Raw genomic sequence first — 20,576 nt, 5'->3', positions numbered from 1 at the left:
CAAGTTAAAACCAATATATAATTTAAAAGCAGTAAAAACAGTTAAAACGATGTGCAAGCCAGGTGAATTTAACCATTAAAGGCTTTATTAAAAAGCCGTATTTTTACTTGGCGCCAGAATAAAGTCAGCGTTGGCACCAGTTGGGCCTCCAAGGGGAGGGCATTCCACAGTTGGGGTGCCACAACAGAGAAAGCCCTCTCCCACATCCCACCATAGCATATGTGCTGGGTTGGTGGGATACGGAGGAGGGCTCCTCCAACAGATCTCAATCTCAGGTGGCATATATAAAGAGAGGCGCTCCCTCAAGTATCGAGGTCCCAAGCCGTTTAGGGCTTTAAACGTCATTACCAACACCTTGAATTCCAACTGGAAGCGTATAGGCAGCCAGTGCAATTCCTAACACGCTAACATTTAATCAGGACATACATTTCAAACTATTTGCTCAGAATTTCATTCATAAGGAAAAGAAATATATTTTCTATTTTTAATTAATAAAGATATGCCGTACTTCAATGTTACATCTCTTGGTTACGTTTGGCATCTTGCATTTAACATGTCTGAAATACTAAAATCTGCGTGTTTGTGTGTAATGCTATGCATGTGTTCACAGGGCTGGCCCTAACATTAGGCAGAGTGAGAGAGTCACCTCAGGTGGTAGATGCTGGGAGGTAGCAGCAGAAGTCTGGAGGAGTAAGTGCAATACAGCCTGCCCTGGGCGTGCTAAGATAACTTTCTGCCTCCAGGTGCCACAGAGGATGCGGTCACATGCCCAGTATTGAAGAAAGATTCAACTGCCAGTCCACTGGGCATTTTTTCATGAAATGGGAGGGGTCGCCATCTTGTCTTTTACTTTGGGCAGCAAAATGTTTTGGGCCAGCCCTACATGTGTGAAGCATTTCGTTCAGTACCTTTATGACAAGGCTCAGTACAGCTGGTTGCTGCTTCTGGCATACAATTTAGAAATAGGATTATGAAGAGAGGTAACAGAAGGGACAGAAATGGAGGCAGAGCAAATGGGAAGAATATGCTGCTACTTCCATTACTTAGGCTGAGTTGCAGCAGAGCAACTTTGCCCATCCAGTTGTTTTGAATTTCAGCTCCCATGAGCCCCACCTAGGATAGCTAATTTTCCAGTGATGAAGGGAGTTGTAGTCCTAAATATTTCGAGGGTATCAGGTTCAGAAGGGCTACAGTAGAGTATGGGGATTAGGAAGTAGTGCCAAAAACTTCACAGAAAAGGGGTTTAAAAAATAAAAATAAAACAAAGATACGTCTTCTCCAACTTAGAGCTCTCAGATGTGTTGGATTGCAACTCCCATCATTTCCACCAAGCATAGCCCCAGGCTATGCTGCATGGGAATAATGGGAGCCTCAATCCAACCTATCTGGAGGGTACCCAGGTTGGGGGAAGATCGTAGTAAGATATACATTATTTGCACATTGGTTTATCTGCTTTCCATCCTCCCGAGGTCGGTAAAATGAGTACCCAGCTAGCTGGGGGAATGGGGGAAAGGTAATCATGGCCGGGGAAGGCAACAGCAAACCACCCCGCTATAAGGCCTGCCAAGAAAACGTCAGCGAAAGCTGGCGTCCTTCCAAGAGTCAGTAATGACTCAGTGCTTGCACGAGAGGTTCCTTTCCTTTATCTGCTTAGTAGCTTCTGTGTCCTTCCTTTTTTGCTATTTGATTTATTTGCAGGTATCATCTGTATCTGTATCTATATCTATGTCTTGAACCCTTGAATAGCCACAAGGATGGAGTCTTATTAATACCTCCCACCATACATGTTTTTGAAGGCTGTTGGGCAAGACACCTGCACCCTTCCTCAGTGAATCTACCTTCTCACCACCATTGTCACCACCAGCTGTTCTTGCTCATCATTCTCTTTCAGTGCCTTCCCTTGACACTGGCCCTACACAACACACACACAAACACACACAAAAACCTAACTCTACAGGTAAGCACAAGCAAATCTCAGTAAATGGCTCACTTGGATGATATTGATCCCAGGAAGAAAGCCACCATATTGATGCATCTGTGGGAACGGCTCCTGTTCTGTTATCCTAAGGAATCCGCTGATTCTTATCTGCTGCCTGAAGTCATGAAGTACCTTCCAATCCCACTTGTCTAAACTCCCATCAAATAAACTCCACTGCAATCAGCTGGGGCTGATGGGATTTCTAGTCCAAACCATCTGGAGGGCACCAGGTTGCCTCCCCCTGGTTAGAAGATCCTTTACTGCAGCCTTCCCCAACCTATTGCCCTCCAGATGTTTTGGACTTCAACCCTAGCCAACATGGCCAATGGCCGGGAACACAGGAGGAGCTGTAGCCCAAAACATCTGGAGCACCAGGCTGGAGAAGCTTGCTTTACTGCAAGCGCTTGGCCTATATTGATCCTATAGTCTTGTTCCAACTGTATGTCTCTAAAGCAGGGTTAGGTAACTTTTGGTGGTCAGGGGTCTTCATTACCCCCATAATCTAGGGTGGGGCTGCACCCTACCCCAACTGCTACTGAATTTGCTACCAAGAAGAATTTGTTTCCAAACAGAATTGCACTTCCAGGAGGCTTCCAGAACCACTTTTTCTTGTTTCCCTTCAAAATTGCTGCAATTTCCTTTTCAATACAACTGTTAAAGATACAGGAGCCCTGTCCTCCTTTTCATATGGTCACCCTAAGCAGGGGAACATGAAAGGAGTGTGTGCACAAAAATCACCATGGGGAGTGGGGAGGTCACATGCAGCCCATAGACCCCATTTTGCCCACCTCTGTTCTGAAGGCTGGCTGAAAAGTTACCTTATTCATGTGGGGATTGCTTTCCTGTGGCAACTCTCCATGCCCAGCTGCTATGTCAAGCATTTCTCTTCCTGTGGATTCTTCCAACTGCGGGAGGATTTTCCAATCTCAGCACTGACAGGGAAACTCCAATACAATCAGATGGGACCAATGTGGTGAGCTGCACTAAATGTTACCGCTGGCTGTGGAGAGTTGCTATGCAGAAGCTCCAACCGCGTGACAAAGTTCCTGTAAAAATTAGGAAATAGAAAGGCATCTTGGGCAGTTGGGACCCTTGAGCCAATATCAGTGAAATTAATTCCATCTGAAGAATGTAGTATGTCAATAGATAATGCAAGTTAGTATTATTCTATGGGAAAAGGGGAAACCATTTATACTAACAGGTTACCAGTGAATCAGAGCTTTCTTCCTGTTTCATCTATAAACCAAAAATAACTATGTTGTCATTATAACGCATGCCATTTTTTCCAGTTGTGAATTTAAAGCATTATAAACCTATGCATTTCCCTTACGTGATGGGTGCAAGGAAAACTTAATTAAAGGTAGAAGTTATTTCTGCCTCTTAAAGTCTTGCAGTAAATGCACGGGGCCGGTTCCCTTCCACTGAATACAACCCTAAGTGGGTACAACTGTCTTCCCTTCTATTCTGACGTAGGTAATTTAAACACAGATTATTTCTGCACTTATGACAGGCAGAATTATGATCGCCCCTGATTCTGGCTCAGCACTTCAGTGTCAAACTGCAAGTTCAGCACAATCACTCTCTGGCAAAGGATCAGAGTGCTGTTATAAAGGGGAACTTTTGTTAACACTGGGTTTAATCCAACAGTGCATGAGTCAATACCATTGACAGCAGTTTCCCTTTGCCTCCTTCTCCCCGCAGACCCCCAGATCTACTCCGAGGGTCCCCTAACCATTCACATCCACACTTTCAAATAACATATTGCAACCTTTAGCAAAGTAGCTGAAGCTAGCTGGGCAAGGGAAGAGCAGCAGAGAAAGTCTAGTCTCTGTTGAGGGCTGTATTCCGATGCTAACTGCAGGCGGGGCCATCCTTCTGTCTTTCTCTGGAGGCTGTCTCCACTGCCAAACCCCACGGTTTCGCTGGTGTGGGGTGGCAGCAAGTTATCCATACAGAGGGAGGCAGCGTGGGCTTTCCAGGGGCATTAGGCTTGCTGGGCCCTTCCCTTCCCGTGGCTTCTAGCGACCAATGGCAGGTTGCCTTCCACCTGGAGCACTTCCCAGAGCAGTAACCGAAAGAGGACAGAGAAGAGCAGCGCTGATGTCACTCGGACAGGAAAACTCGGGGCAAATACCTGAGCATCTTTGGCTTTTTGCCCAGGGGTAGCTCCAAATTGGCGGCAGCATCATATAACCGACACAGCATGGATTCAGAGCCACCCCAGGGCAAAGGCAACGTATAGACAGCCCCCCTTCTCTGCCGCCTTCTCTTTCTCCCCGACCCTCTCCCTTTTCCTTCCTGTCCAGTGGAATGCCTGGGGAGGGACAGATCATCACTCTTGCCAGAGGTGTGAACTGATTGCTTGTGGAGGGCTTTTGAAATTATGCCGATGGCTGCATGCCCTTAGGGTGGCCACTTGGGAATCTCCAAAAATAGGACATGCATTGAGGACAAATGGGGATACCCATTTGTATAAAATGTGCATATGCCAATGTACATATATAGAAGCAAATTTTGAAATAATCATTCTATTTTAAAGAGAAGTACAGTACTTCTCAACATACTGTGGAGGACTCTGAGCAGGTGACCTGTGCACCTTGCTCAGTCTGCTGTCCAGGTGCTGCTTATGGGAGTTTTGAAGCCCAGTTCTTCCTTCTGATGGGTCTTAAAACTGGACATGGCCTGGATGGCCCCTCAAATAGAGGACAACTTCAAAATAGAGGACAGGTCTCTGGCAGCCCTTCAAATAGAGGATGGCCTGCAAAAGAGGGCATGTAGCCATCCTAGCTGCCCAAGCCTGAGATAAAGGAACCAGTTTGCCAATAGTGTTATAAAAAAGGCCATCCTGCTTTCAAATTATGAAAGCTGGGAGTTGCTCCTTTCATATCTCCAATTCTCACAGCATAAGGTAAAGCACAATCTCCAAGAAAAGCATTATATACAAACTTTATTAAAAGGAAGACTGTATAAAGATTTGTGAACCATTTTTGTCCACTTCCTTTGATGCTTAATAACCATAATATTTAAATATAAAGCTATGAAAATGCCATATACGTGTGGATAATCAGAACTTATTTTTTCTTCAACAGATGCCCTCAAGAAATTAGATTTCCTACTTTTCTAGGTACACTATAACAGTTAGAGGTAATTTTAGAGATATGATTAGAAAGATATTCATTTTTAATATTTTAACAAAGATGAATACATATTCATTCATGGAGAAAACAAAGAAACATGATAGTACCCTAACAAACTTAATTATCTGAACCTAGAGTAAATGAAGCTCAAAATTATTTGAAGTTTGTATATTACCACACACACACACACAGAGAGAGAAGGTATTTCTATATGAGGCTTTTTACTGTGCAATTGCTCTGCTTCGTTCATGGGTCTTTTTATTTTCCCCAAGAAAAATGTGTTAAGAACAAGATGGCACAGCTGCACAATGCCTTTTGATTGGTAGCGGTAGGAGCCTTGTGTCTGGAAGCATTTGGTTGTCACAAGTCCAACTGTATCAATGGGTTTCCCCATATTGATGTTTTAAAGCCTGCAATCCTTAAAGCTTGAGTAAGAGCCAATGAATACAGTACGACTTACTTCTGTGTAAGCATGCTCTGCAAATGCTCTCTCCTATGACTTGCCAAACCAGCCAAATAGGTGCTTAAGATAAGAGCAAATGAATACTTATGCTAATTCCATATCAGAGGCCACACGTTATGCCTGGTTTATTTTATACAAGGAGATATGCGGGCATAAATGTTTAGGATCTAGGTATTATGTTTCCAAGAAACAAAATAACGGCAAATCATATTTGACTTATAATCCAATCTTATGCACATCTACTCAGAAGTAAGTCCACTGAATTGGATGGGACTTGCTTGCAGAAGTGAATATAGGACTGCATCCTTAATGACTCTACCAATACAAACAATATCTCATGTATGTCAGTGTTTCAATATTCAAATAAAAATAATTTAAAAACCTATCAAATTGCTGCCCTAATATGACAAGACCTTACAAGTGAATGAATGATGCACTACACAGAGATTCCCTTGAACCCTTCCCACAAATCTTAAGAACATAAGAAGAGCCATGCTGGATCAGACCAAGGGTCCATCTAGTCCAGCACTCTGTTCACACAGTGGCCAACCAGCTGTCGACTAGGGGCCAACAAAGCAGGCCATGGTGCAACAGCACCCTCCCACCCATGTTCCCCAGCAACTGGTGCACACAGGCTTACTGCCTCGGTTACTGGAGGTAGCACATGACCATCAGGGCTAGTAGCCATTGATAGCTTACATCCTTGTTACTACAGTTCCTACCTGAAATGAGACTGTCCTGCAGTTGATAATCTAGTGACTACAAAAATGCATTGTTCCTAAAATATACAAAACACACAGCCCAAATTACAAATATTGTGCTTAACTCAGCGGCGCGTATACATATTGTATAAAAAGTCAAAGCTATTTTTTTTAATGTAAAGGCAACATATATAGGAAGGCATTTGAAGTCAAAGGTGTTTGTAAGAAGTATAAAATTAGGAAATTGCATAGGACACAAATTGCTTCACAGTGGAAAAGTTTCATTGCCTGCAAAATTCGCTGGTAACATTGGGAAGAGGGTACGCAAACAATGAGAAATCCAGAATGTATTTTGGTAAGAGCTCTTTTACAAGCCCCTTTGGAGTGTTACATAGATAATAATGCAGAGTTTCAGGAGTCACTGGCTTATACCACGATTGCCGTTCTGGGAAGCGTATAAAAGAGGGCGCTTGAACCCTTTCAAGGACGTAACTGGCATCCTCATTTAGCCTTTCATAGGATCCAATGAAATCGTACCTCACTGCACATGGCTGGCACAAATTGTAGATGGGCATCCAGTGTTCATTCATTCTCTCCACCTCTTCATCTAAGAGATACCGGAGATATTCAGAGAAGGTGACATCATCACCTGTGCTTTTCCCAGGGTTTTTCCTATACCTTTTTACTATTTCCACACCATACTTCAACTGGTATTCTTTGATTTCTCCAAATTTATTCCTATAAGCTGATAAAAGTCTTTCCATGGGATCCCGGACAAAGATGAACTTGAAATAGTGTTTCAGTCGGTAACGGATCTCATCTGGCTTCATGTCACTTAGGAACACCAAGTCCCTTTTGTGGTCCATTTTAAGCTTCACATTCACATTCTCCAGTGCGCCATCTAAAACTTTAAGAATCCGTTTCCAGTTGGAGCAGGCCACTTTGGGGACATAGCAGTATAGAAAGCGATGTTTGTCACTAACCAGGATGTGTTTGAGCAGCGTCCTCCTCTGGCCCACCGAGAGGTCCCAGACACTGTGAGGCATGTTTTTTTGCCCGCACATCGTGCGGATTGTCCGATTCCGGATATCCTGCAACACCTGGTAGCCCACATCCTCCGGCACTGCTCTGGCATTGCTGACTCCTCTCCAGGGCTGCTCTCCGTGTGAGGGATGGAGTGGTGGGGGCTTCACATCGGCCAAAATCCCCTTCTCGATCATCAGGAGTAGCCCACTGGAGGCCACAATCACGCCAAACATCAACATGGATGGCAAGAGCATGGTGCCATTGGCGCCTCGCGAGCGGCTCCTGGCAGACACAGTGGCCCGGCGCACTGAAGTGGGGCCCATCTCTTTGCCTCTCGCCACCACAGGCATGAGGGGCTGTGGAAACATGGCCTCTGGAGACTGGTTGGGCCGGTGGTGGTACCACCTCAAGGCCCAACGGTGATGCTGGCTTGCTGCCACTGATTTTGCTTTAGAGTTGCCGGATGGGACTTCGCGGAGAAGGGCCGGGGCTGTATCCCAATAGCGCCCCAAGCCCCCTTGATTAAACCAGCCCTGCCCTGCCTGTTGCTTCGAAAGAGCGGCGATGGGGCCCGCAGGCTCGCAAGCTGCCGCCTCCCATGCGGGGCGGAGCCGGAGAAGCGGACGGTTCCAGGCTTCTCCGTCGGAGCCAGGAGGGCAGCCGCGCAAAAGGACCGGGCGCCCCGCTTTCTCCCGGGAGCCGGGGAGGGCGGCAGTCGGGCAGCGACGGCTCGGCCGGGGCGAGGAGGCGGAGAGGCCAGTCCCTCCCAGCGGGAGCCGCCCCCTCCTCTTCCTCCTCCGCTTCCACCGCAGCTGCTCTGCTGCTGCGTCTCCCTTCTTCTCGCTCTCTGCGGAACGGCTCCTCCACGCGGCTGCTCCGGGAAGGGGAAGGGGAAGGCGATGCTCCTTAGAGGCGGCCTCTCCCCGCCCCACTTCCATTGGGAGTTGGAAGCAGCGCCTTGGCGCCCAGTCGGTGCCCGCGTAAGGACGCGTGGCTGCAGGACCCTTCCGCTCCTTTATGGCATTTTCTCGGCTGGCATCAGGGCGGCTGCAAGGCGGAGTTCTGTGCATTTTAGGAATGGCAAAGTTTTACTGGGAATGGATAGCTTGTGGCGCTCCAGCCGCCAGATGTTTTGGCCTACAGCTCCCACCATGCCTCACCATTGGCGTTCCTGGTTAGGCCAGATGGGTTGTAGGCCAGAACCCATCCGGCTTCACTTCAGATGTTTTGGACTATAATTCCCATCAGCCCCAGCAAGCATGGGGTATGATTACAGAGGTTGCAGTCCAAAACATCTGGAGGGAACCAGCGGAGAGGATTAAGCCGGTGGGAAGAGACTGCAGCCTGCCCCTTCTCCCTCTCTCTAGTTGCTGTTCCTTGCTTGCCCGTCTGAACTCTTCCTGTGGGTGGGAAGCAGTGGGGATTGGGCCCATTTAGTCCAATTCTCCCTGCTAGGCTCTGTCCAGAGACAGAATGGAAGAGCAGGTAGAGCCGCTCACAAGGAGAGGGCAGGCGAGCAGCGCACTTAATCCTCTTCGCCTCTGTGCGACTTGTAGCCCTCCAAAACATCTACTAGGGTGACCATATGAAAAGGAGGACAGGATTCCTGCATCTTTAACAGTTGCATAGAAAAGGGAATTTCAGCAGGTGTCATTTGTATATATGGAGAACCTGGTGAAATTCCCTCTTCATCACCACAGTTAAAGCTGCAGGAGCTATACTAGAGTGACCAGATTTAAAAGAGGGCAGGGCACCTGCAGCTTTAACTGTGGTGATGAAGAGGAAATTTCACCAGGTTCCCCATATATACTATATACCATATAGTCCGCCCCGCACACTCAGGTCCTCTGGGGTGAACTTACTTCAGTCAGCTAAAACTAGGCTGACATCAGTTTCCCAGAGGACCTTTTCTTCTGTCGCCCCCAGATTGTGGAATGGCCTGCCGGAGGAGATTCGTAAAATTAACTCTATGTGTGATTTTAAGGCAGCTTTAAAGACTAGCCTTTTCCGGCAAGCCTATCCAGATCAATGTTAAATCATGAATTTTTAAGATGTATTGATTCCTGTTCTAATGTTGTTCGCCGCCTCGATCTAAAAGGAGAGGCGGGTAAGAAATACATTTATTATTATTATTATTATTATTATTATTAAATGACACCTGCTGAAATTCCCTTTTCAATACAACTGTTAAAGATAGAAGAGCCCTGTCCTCCTTTTCATATGGTCACCCTAATCTACTCTCTCTCTCTCTTGTTGGGTGGCATGATGGAAAGGACTGAGCCCAGCAGGGCCACTCAGAGGGAGGAAGAGTATCCCACAGCTTCTGCTTGCTCATGATCTTTGGATGACTAGATAAAGGCAAGGGGTACAAGCATGGACACAGCCTCGTCCTCTCAGTCTCCACAGAGCCAAGCCTCTGCCGGAGCCAAAGCGGATTTCTCAGGACCCTTAAGGGTTAATACCATAGATTAAAAAAACAGATTAGAGAACGTTACTAAGTAACGCTAAACAGCGGAGAAGAGGAAGGCAGCTGAGCTCGAGAGGGGAAAAAAAGCTGTTAAGGGCGGGGCCGATCCGACTGTTCGAAGCCTTTCCTCTACGAGGTAATCCAGCCAATAAGAAAGAGGAAAAGCTCCGCGCTCCACACTGGCATATGCAAGAACAGCCAGACTCTGCATGGCGTCAGTTTCCCTTTCGGAAACGACTTCCTGAAACCCCCCAAAACACTTGGATTGGCTTTCACTGCACCACATGGCCCACTCGCTGCTCTTTGATTGGCCACTCATAGTGCGGGCTCCGAAGTCGAACTGTGGGCAAGCGTGCGAGGATAGGGCTATCGCTTAAACGAGGGCAGGAACTGCCGCTTCGCATGCTCCCGCCTTAAATGAATCCGGAAATGTCTTGGGTTTGACTCCGACTGTGGTGAGAGAGATGCGGGGGTCAAAGCCGCAGGTGAGTGGATGTGAGGGGCCGGGTTGGCGGCAGCGGTTTGGATGGGTCTTTGAGAAGGTTATTTTTTAATGAAATGTTCCGCACTGTGGGGAAGAACCGTAGGCGTTTTCTCAGTGCGTTATGCTATTGACAGGTGAACTCAATGTAGTGCCTTCCTTGGGGTGGGGTGGGGTATTAGAGAGGGCAACCCAGACCCACTGACCAGACATACTGTGCGGCATTTTATAGCACCGGTACTTGCTCCTTAGCATCGTTCAGGGCAGGCACCCTTAGAAGGGTGAGAGAACTCTTGGACCCACCCCATGACTAGGGTGACCGTGTTCTGAGTAAACCCCATGGAACTCAATGATGCTTGCTAATGAATAAAATATACACAGGCTTATGCCATTTAGGATGACCATATTCAAAGGAGGGCAGGGCTCCTGTATCTTTAACAGTTGCATAGAAAAGGGGATTTCAGCAGGTGTCATTTGTATATATGGGGAACCTGGTGAAATTCCCTCTTTATCATCACAGTTAAAGCTGCAGGAGCTATATTAGATTGACAATTTTAAAAGAGGGCAGGGCACCTGCAGCTTTAACTGTGGTGATGAAGAGGAAATTTCACCAGGTTCTTTGTATATTCAACACCTGCTGAAATTACCTTTTCAATACAAATGTTAAAGATACAGGAGCCCTGTCCTCCTTTTCATATGGTCACCCTATTGTCATTAGAACCTGATTTTATTTATTCCTCGGTTGCTGCTTGTGTGCTTGACTTCACGTAGGGATCCTAAAGCCTTACAGTTAGAAGCCAGTGAAATGATTCTGCATCATAATGAATTACCCAAAAACTGTTGCTCGCCTTCCAGCTATTGCTGCAACTGCAAATACACTAGGAATGGAAGTACGTGTTCTTAAACAGTGTAACTTACTTCTGAGTAACATGCATAGGATTGCTCTCTATGCTGTTGCTACTTTTATATGAAGGTCCTTGTAAGGGCCTTCAGCTATTGGGTGGTATAGAAATGTAATAAATAAATAAATAAGTAGTGTGGTGTTTTTGTAGCCTTAATATGTAATGTATTTTCCCCTCCATTTGCTCTCCTAGGTACTGAATGGGGCTTGTTCTTCATATTGAATGGATACCAAATAGACTTAATTGTTAACCCAACATGGCCTGTAGAAGGAAAGGAAATCACAGACATTTTCTCCCTTCCTCCTTCTCCACTGTGAACTCTTATAAGCCTCCAGTATGTGCAAGTCAAATCCATCGTATATGCATGGTATCTGACTTTTTTTATCCAAATATGGGAGGAGTGGAAAGCCACATCTACCAATTATCTCAGTGCCTAATTGAAAGAGGACACAAAGTTATAATAGTCACCCATGCTTATGAAGACCGTAAAGGTATCCGTTACCTCACGAATGGGCTGAAAGTTTATTATTTACCGCTAAGAGTTATGTACAACCAGTCTACAGCAACAACTCTCTTCCACAGTCTGCCTCTTCTCAGGTATATATTTGTACGGGAAAGAGTCACCATTGTACATGCACATAGTTCGTTTTCTGCTATGGCTCATGATGCACTGTTCCATGCCAAGACAATGCAGCTACGGACAGTTTTTACAGATCACTCCCTTTTTGGATTTGCGGATGTCAGTTCTGTGCTTACAAATAAACTCTTGACTGTATCATTGTGTGATACAAACCACATAATATGTGTTTCTTACACAAGCAAGGAGAACACTGTGTTGAGAGCAGCGCTGAATCCTGAGATAGTTTCTGTCATCCCTAATGCTGTTGATCCTACTGACTTCACTCCAGATGAATCTAGATGGGACAACGACACAATAACTATTGTTGTTGTCAGCAGGCTTGTATATAGAAAAGGTAATGAGGTTTGGACTGTAAGTTGCACTTCAATGTTGTTTCGTCTTTGAAATGTTATGGAGTTGATCAGAAAATGCCCTTGTGTTTAGATTTGCATTCTAAATGCATTTACAATTACCAAAAGGCATGATAACTGACCCTTATTTCTGGTTGATGTAACTAAAATTCAGTTAAGACCATTGGCATATCCCATGCAACTGTCTGGATCTGCATGCAGCCTGGCAGGGATTGCATGGGGTGCTAATTGTATGAACTAAAACTTTCGTGTTGGGCATATGCACAGCTATTGTGATTTCACATGATCATAGTGACTTGAGAGACATTGTGATCCTACAAATTGTTATAAGTCCTAGAAGAAGGGTGGTAGTACATACAGCTTGGCTTTTCTATGAAGCCCCTCTTGCTATGTAAGTAGCCTTGCATGCTCTTGCAGGTGATCATATGGCCTAATTTACACATATGCATTTAAAACCTTTTGGGACTTTGGGATGATCTGACCGAAAACCTAGAATAAGCAACACATTCTGAACAAAGAGTAATAAAAAGGCCTTGGTTCATGAAATGTTTCTAGCAGATTGATCCTTTCAGCATTAGTGCAACAAATATGGTAGCCAGGTTGGTCACCGGTACATCTAGGGGTAAGCATCTTACCCTAACATTAAAATCACTCCACTGGTTGCCAATTAGTTTCCGGGCAAAGTACAAAGTCTTGGTCATTACCTTTAAAGCCCTGAATGGTTTGGGTCCAGGTTACCTGCGGGATTGTCTTCTCCCATATAGTCTGCCCCGCACACTCAGGTCCTCTAGGGTGAACTTACTTCAGTCAGCTAAAACTAGGCTAACATCAGTTTCCCAGAGGACCTTTTCTTCTGTCGCCTCCAGATTGTGGAATGGCCTGCCGGAGGAGATTTGTAAAATTAACTCTCTGTGTGATTTTAAGGCAGCTTTAAAGACTAGCCTTTTCTGGCAGGCCTATCCAGATCAATGTAAAATCAAGAATTTTTAAGATGTATTGATTCCTGTTCTAATGTTGTTCCTCACTTCGATCCAAAGGGAGAGGCGGGTAAGAAATAAATATATTATTATTATTTATTAACAAAGCTTTGGTTGGGGAAAACATTTAAGGGAGCGATCCTATGGCCCCTAGGCAGTGTCTGGGGGACATAGGATATTTCAGATTCCTGGATCTGAGGTTGGAGACAACCACACTTCCTGCTCCTTTACTCTCAGCCAGTCGCTTCTTTCTCCCTATGCTGAGTGCAAGGGTTTATGGGAGTTAATGTCTCCAGCATGTAGGGATATACCTTCTGCCCACCTCTGGTCTTATTATTATCTTTATTTCAGATGTCAGGGAATATATCAATATCACCTCTTGTCACTTTTATTTGATACTAGTGTGTATGGTAGAATGCTTTATATTGAAGATTATTGCTTCAACTATTGATATAACAAATGGCTTTAAATGTTATACCCTCAGGTATAGATTTGCTTAGTGGTATAATTCCTGAGCTTTGTCAGAAGTATCCAGATTTACATTTCTTAGTTGGAGGAGAAGGACCAAAAAGAATTATATTGGAAGAGGTACGGGAAAGATACCAGCTACATGACAGGTGTGTACTTTCTGTTTGAAAACATCACATTTGTTAATTGAAGGGGCAGGGGGAAATGGGGAGTGGGATGGAAGGAGGGGGCTTTGCATATCTTAGATATTATTATTATTATTTCATTTCTATATCGCCAATAGTTGAATCTCTATGGGTGGGCCTCAACAATTATATCATGAATAAAACCAATTATTTGTATATAATTTCCATAGTCTTGCCAGATGCTAAGCTACATTTGGTAACATGTTACAATTTTTCTACAATATTCTTGTTCTGAAATATCGTCAGTTTTGGAAATCTTGGATCAGTTCATAAAAATGCTGGATAAATATATATATTTTAAAGCTTATGCAATTTATTTAAGAGGTGATTCGGTCCTATTCATATATGCAGTTGTGGGCAGATGAATGTATATGAGAGGGGGAGGATCTCAAAAGGAAATGGATTGTGACAAACCTATGCATGTCTACTCAGAAATGAATCCTATTGACCTTAATGGGACTTATTCCCAGGTAAACCTATATAGAATTGTAGCTGCAGTGCCCTAGTTTGTAATCAGCACTGTTTAATACTCCTTGAATCTTTTCAAAAGTGATTTCAAATAGTTCTTTTGAGCAATTTAAATGTCAATTTTTTAGATACTTGTATAGCTTGCCATCTATTCTTACTTTGTTTTGCTTTTGCTATGCATTAGAATTGTACAGAAATTAAAAACAAATACGCAGCTTAAAGATGCAACATATCCAATTCTTTCTAATTTTAAGATCAAATGATTAAAATATAACTTCTTAGATTAAGGTTTAAATAGTTTAAACCATGAAGTTCAAAATATGTTCTGCTAAAAACTAAGTTAGCAGCATTAAAAATAAATCTATAAAGTGTTTTGAAGCTTTTTGATGTTTTCCCCCTAACATTCATCATTATGAAATAAGATGGATGAAAATGTAAAGAAAGCAGTAAGCTATGGATGACCTTGGAACTGGTTCACACATATATGCATTGTCTCATTTCTCTACAGTTTGCTACCTCCAATTTCAGAGGCGTTATGCCTATCTACACCAGTTGCTGATGAACCTGGATGGTTCATGCCCTGCTTGTGGGTTTCCCATGGGCAGCTGGTTGGTCACTGGGTGAACAGAACGTTGGCTAGATAAACCCTTGGTCAAATCCAGCATGACTCTTGATTATTGGGCAGTTGAGGCATAATCCAGCCAGAAGCTAAATACTTTTAAGCTCCTTTGAATGCAACAGGAGAGTTAAAATCAAACGGGCTTGAAAAAACATCATGCCGGCTGCTGGGTCATACCTGTTGTGAGTTGTGACAGAATGTGTGAAGTGAAACAATTGATGAGCATTGCTTGTTTTGATACTTGGTGCAATCCTGCCAAAGTTAAACACTTTTGAGACCCATCGATGTTGATAGTATAAGTAGCTAAGCACATTTATCAGCTTGTTTCATTGAAATCAGTGGCACTTACTAGTGTTTGACTTTGGCTGTGATCATGCCCTGAATCAGCAAGACTTTTGTAACAGTTACCCTTTTAAAACTTGTTTTTCATAATAATTCCATGCAGAGTCCGTCTCCTGGGAGCTTTAGAACATCAGGATGTCAGAAACGTCTTGGTCCAGGGGCACATTTTTCTTAACACCTCTCTCACAGAAGCATTTTGCATGGCAATAGTGGAAGCAGCCAGTTGTGGTTTACAGGTAAAAACCATCTTCCTTATTTATAGAGGGTGGTTGGACCATATTCTTAAAGCTGTGATATTAAAATATAGAATATTAATAAACATAAAACATTTGAATAACACTACTGATAAAAGTAGTTTATAAAGAAGGAACAAATTGTACTTACAACTACAGATTCTCTGGAAATGGAGAATTGATTTTTATGGGATTTCCAGCTTTGTTGTTAGTTCTCTCTATTTAATTTTGTAGGATTTTTACATGGCTAGCTTGCTTGTTTTAGGAAATGCATGGTGTATTGAATACTCAATTCTTCATCCTGTATTCAGAAAGAAGTGTTTGGACAAAAGACGTAGCATTTATACTTAAGAAAATCCTATGGCTGCTTTAAACATTGCAATTTTGTATATCTGGGAAAGGATAGAGTATTTTGCACTTCAGCAATATGGGAAAATGAGAGAGAGGAGATGAAATACCGTATTTCTTCAATTCTAAGACACACTTTCCCCCCCATATAAACATCTCTAAAAACAGGGTGTGTCTTAGAATTGCAGGTGCGATTATTATTCTTAGAATCAAAGCTTTTTTTTCTGTTGGTGGTACTGAAATTAGTGTGCGTCTTACAATCGATGGCGTCTTACAATCGAAGAAATACGATAGTCTTGAGGAATTCGGCAGGAATTGGTTAATTTCAAAGCAGATCACTTATAGCTTGGATTCTGTTATGGTTCAAGTAAAAAATCGCTTTGACTCTGAATAATCTCAGCTGCCTTGAATTCCAGTATCGGGGGGGGGGGGGAAAGGCGGGAAATAATGATAATAATAATCACAAATTTTATGTTTGGGATGGTGGGTACAGTTTGCTAGATTAAAGTAGGCAGACAAATTAAAAGTGCAGAATGGTGGTTACTGTTCTTCCTGAACAAGAGGAATGATAGCTTAGCTTCATATGTGACTCTTATTTTATTCTTGAAATGTTTGGCTAGCATATCCCAAGGTATATAACTAAATTAAAGTGAGTTGGAGCACCATACTTATTGTGAGTGTTCCTTCTACTTGGAGGAGGAAGGATGTCTTGCACAAGCTTTCTCCACCACTCAGTCTCCGGGGGCAGGGCTTAACTAGATTGAGGGCACAATCCTATGCATGTTTAGACAGAAAAAGTCCAGCATGGGCATTATAGGACTTTTTTTCTGTCTGCATATGCATAGGATTGTTCCTTTACTGTCTCCACCAGTGGGGAGAGTCCTCTCCTAGTTTTCAACCAACCATAGTAACCGATCATATTTATGAAAACAATCAGCATATTTTAACTCTGTCCAATGGGGCTTATTTACTGAGGCTGCACTCTTCACAAGACAGAATTGGAAAAAAAGATTTCTTTGCCTAACATGAAGTTCTGAAACCTGCTCTTGGAGGAAGGGCATTCATAGTTTTATCTGTGGCAGCCGTCCTCTATAACGAGTGTGAGCAGGATGTCCTTCTATCCCCAGGTAGAGAGAACATTCACGATAGCTCCATTGTTCTGGTCAATCTTGGAATGAAAGGGCACTCTTGGCATTCTGGGAGGCTGTTCCAGGTATAAGGGAGCAAGGGCAGAGATGTTTGAGTGAACTGGAGACCTTTGAATGGCTATTAGTAGAGCTGATTGAGCAAAGGTCCTAAGTAGCAATATTTTGTGATATAAAAGTGAAGAGATAAGGGTGGGCAAAGATCATGATATCTAGCAGAGTGCTGGATAGAGATGTGGGGCCCAAGATAAGGCAGTGAAAGACCAGGGAGGGGAAAAATGCAATACTTGAGGAGAGAGATGTCCAAGGTACAGAACAAAGTTTTCATGGCAGGGAAAGGGAAGAGTATCCAATCAAATGTATTCAGATAATATAATTTGTTCATTAAATTTATATACCACCCAACTGGCAAATCCCCACAGGGTGTCTTACAATAATAATAACAACAACAACAAACCAACAACCAAACTGATACAACAGTAAAAGTGTCAGAATATGAAAACATTAAAATATTAAAGAACCAATGGTAAAATATCAGAGCAGAAGATTAAAGATTGAATGCCTGCTGGAAGAGGAAGGTCTTAAACTGGCATCTAAATTAGGGAAGAAATGATGTGATTTGAAGATGGACTAAAATGGGGGTGGGGCAAAGGTGAGAGAAGAGTCAAAGAAGTAGTGTTGAACCTGAGTGTTTACTGTCACAGACCCAAGTTTCTGCTCAGGCATGAGGCTTAGTACATGACCTTGGGCCATTTGCATTGGGCCTATTCAGACAACATGCTAAGCCATGGTGAGGCCACTAACCCTTTTGCAGCAAATGTTTAGTGAGCATGTTTAAACTGTGGTTATGTAGCCACCATGGTTAGGAATGGTTTACACAACATGCTAAGTCATGGTTCACAAGACATACTAAGCCATAATGTTTAGCTCAAAATACTTAACCACCATGGCTTACTGTGTCATCTGAACAGGGTCACACTGTCATCTTAATTTACCTCACAGGTTGTTGTGAGAGTAAAAGGAAAGACAGCCATGTGTGCCACCCAGATGAAGGATAGCATAAAAATGGTATAAACAAATAGCAATCCTTTTGGGTTTTTTTTTAGATGAAACATAAATTGCTCTATAGTAGTATTGATACTTTGGAGACATTAACTGCCCAGCAAGTATAACATTTTCTCTGCTGCCTTAGGTGGTGAGTACAAGAGTTGGTGGGATTCCTGAGGTGCTACCAGATGATCTTATAATCTTATGTGAGCCTTCAGTGAAATCTCTGTGTAATGGATTGGAAAAAGCTATCAGCCAATTGAAGTCAGGATCACTTCCATCTCCAGAAATCATACATAGCAAAGTTAAAACGTTCTACACTTGGAGAAATGTTGCAAAGAGAACAGAAAAAGTAAGTAAACTTTCATATTCTGAAATTCATGTTTCACTTATCTTCTAGATCAGGGGTCCCCAACCCCCGGTCTGTTAGGAACCGGGCCGCGCAGGTGAGCTGCTTTCACCCACCCAGACCCACCCCAGCGTACCTGGGCGCGGGGCGCCATCTCGCTTGCCCAGCTGAAGCTAAGCTAGGAAGCTGGGGTGGGGGTGGGCGGCTTTGGAACAGCACGCCTGGCCGGAAGCCGCTCTGGGAGAGCGACTTCTGGGTGCGCCGTTCCGAAGCTGCTTGCCCGCGCCAGCGTCCTGGCTTCGCTTCAGCTGGGCGCCCACCCAGCTGAAGCAAAGCCACGCCCCCACCCATCTCCAGCATCTCTTAGAGCTGCTGTGGGAGAGCCGCTGTGGGGAGGCTGCCGCAGCTCCGCTCCTCCCTCTTGGGGACCAGGCGGGCGCGACCCTGGCCACTGCCACTTGCAGGCAGGAGCGGGCCTTGCGTGTGGATGGGCTGGAGGCACACGGCGCCATTGGCACTCCGAACACGGAGCAGGTTGCAGCTTGGGCTAATGCTTGGTAGGAGGAGGAGGGAGGGAGGGAGGGTGGCTGCGACTGGCAAGGAAAGGGGAAGCCCACCCCTTGGTGCCTCCCTAACCCCTCAACCCCCCCCCCCCCCCCGGGTCTGTGGAAAAATTGTCTTCCATGAAACCGGTCCCTGGTGCCAAAAACGTTGGGGACCACTGTTCTAGATCGTTATTTTATTGTTCCTCAGGCCAGCTGGGTATTTTGCAGAGTTGAAGGGGAACAGTTTTAGAAAATGTGTTGCCTGTTTTATGCGGTGCCTTGCTCTAACATTATGTAACAGGAATAAGTTCCCAAATCCATTATGTTGGCAGCATAATTCTACAACTTTCATTAAATCTTCTACACCTGGGAACTTTTTCATGTCTTCATTGTTCATTTGTGAATTGTGGAAATTCTTTTATCTGAATATATTTGACTTGGATACTCTTAACCTACAGCCAGGCAAGCAGTATTCTGCATATATCATTGTATCCTGTAGAGTGGGGAATATGCGTACTTTTCTGAATGCAAAGTTCTTGTGAATCAAGAGGTTACCTTTGCAAAATGGTAGGTTGTTACCTATAAATCTCTTCGTGACTCCTCTAGCATGCTACACAGGTGTTTGTGGATATCATGCTCCTTTTATTGCTTGTAGCATATAATCCGTAGTAGGAGTGGATGTCTCTACTGGATAATGCAATCTAAATGTGGCAGAGAAACCTAATACCTATATATTTCTTTTTTAGGTGTATGACAGAGTGGCAAGTGAAACTGTATTTCCAATGAGCACACGGCTTGACAGACTTGTGTCTCACTGTGGCCCAGTGACTGGTCGCATTTTTGCTCTCTTGGCTGTGCTAAGCTTTCTTTTTCTGGCACTCCTGAGGTGGCTGACACCAGATGACCTTATCGATCCTGCAATAGATGCCACGGGCCTAAATGGTGCATGGACTCGACAGTATTTCCCCAATGAAAGCAAAAAAGGAAAGAGTTCAAACTCTGAAAAGTGCTAGAAACTGAAAGACAGGGCTTCATTTTCTGACAGTTCTGGCATTGGTTGTTAGATTTACATTCACCAACAGAAAAATGTTTATAAATTATTGGTCAGCCTTCCTTAATGATTGGAAAGAAAATCGGTAAGATGTTCTACCTCAGATTAGACAGTCTAAATGGTTATGGATAGACATGCTTGCTAAGATTTGCAACAATAGCAGTTTGTGTTTATTTCCACTTGAATTATTTTGTATAAATGTGGACTATCATTGTGACTATTAATGGGAGAAATCACATGGGAGAAAGTAAGTTCCTTCTGAGTCTTATAAGTTGAGATTATGGTAGATTCCTCCTAATGTGTGTAGGATGGAAACTATCATACTTCAAGTATGAACTGGCATCTGTAGCCTTTCTATAGGTATCTGTATATATTGAGGCACCACTTTTAATTACCACCACATCCAGAAAATTAATTCTAGAGGTGTCATAAACTCACATTTTATGGTATGTATACTATTGAGATAAGTTTTAAATTCCATTCGTTTTTTTGCAGTGCCCTTCCAAATCAAAAAGATGTCATCGAGATACCTCTTATAGGTTTTAATGTGGGTTTGAAAAGTACTCCCCTGATTAGGGATATATGTTTGTTCAAAGCTGTCCATGAATAAGTTTGCAAGCTCAGGGGCAAACTTGCACCCCATAGCTGTGCCTG

At 43.8% G+C, this 20,576-nt stretch overlaps 2 protein-coding genes across 2 annotated transcripts; one reads left to right on the top strand and one right to left on the bottom strand.

The window, feature by feature from the left end:
* Positions 1-6,156: 6,156 nt before the first annotated feature.
* Positions 6,157-7,984, bottom strand: CHST14 (carbohydrate sulfotransferase 14). Its single transcript, XM_063130732.1, has one exon. The coding sequence runs from the start codon at positions 7,671-7,673 to the stop codon at positions 6,561-6,563; it is 1,113 nt and encodes a 370-aa protein (XP_062986802.1). The 5' UTR covers positions 7,674-7,984; the 3' UTR covers positions 6,157-6,560.
* A 2,238-nt stretch (positions 7,985-10,222) lies between these two features.
* On the top strand, positions 10,223-20,158 carry PIGA (phosphatidylinositol glycan anchor biosynthesis class A). Its single transcript, XM_063116378.1, has 6 exons — positions 10,223-10,257; positions 11,348-12,129; positions 13,607-13,739; positions 15,308-15,440; positions 18,123-18,329; positions 19,618-20,158. Exons 2-6 carry the CDS (start codon positions 11,412-11,414, stop codon positions 19,882-19,884), a joined length of 1,458 nt encoding a protein of 485 aa, XP_062972448.1. The 5' UTR covers positions 10,223-10,257; positions 11,348-11,411; the 3' UTR covers positions 19,885-20,158.
* Positions 20,159-20,576: the final 418 nt, after the last annotated feature.

Source organism: Elgaria multicarinata, chromosome 1 (genome assembly GCF_023053635.1).
Source record: "Elgaria multicarinata webbii isolate HBS135686 ecotype San Diego chromosome 1, rElgMul1.1.pri, whole genome shotgun sequence".
Classification (NCBI taxonomy): domain Eukaryota; kingdom Metazoa; phylum Chordata; class Lepidosauria; order Squamata; family Anguidae; genus Elgaria; species Elgaria multicarinata.
This window is presented reverse-complemented; position numbering and strand designations above follow the sequence as displayed.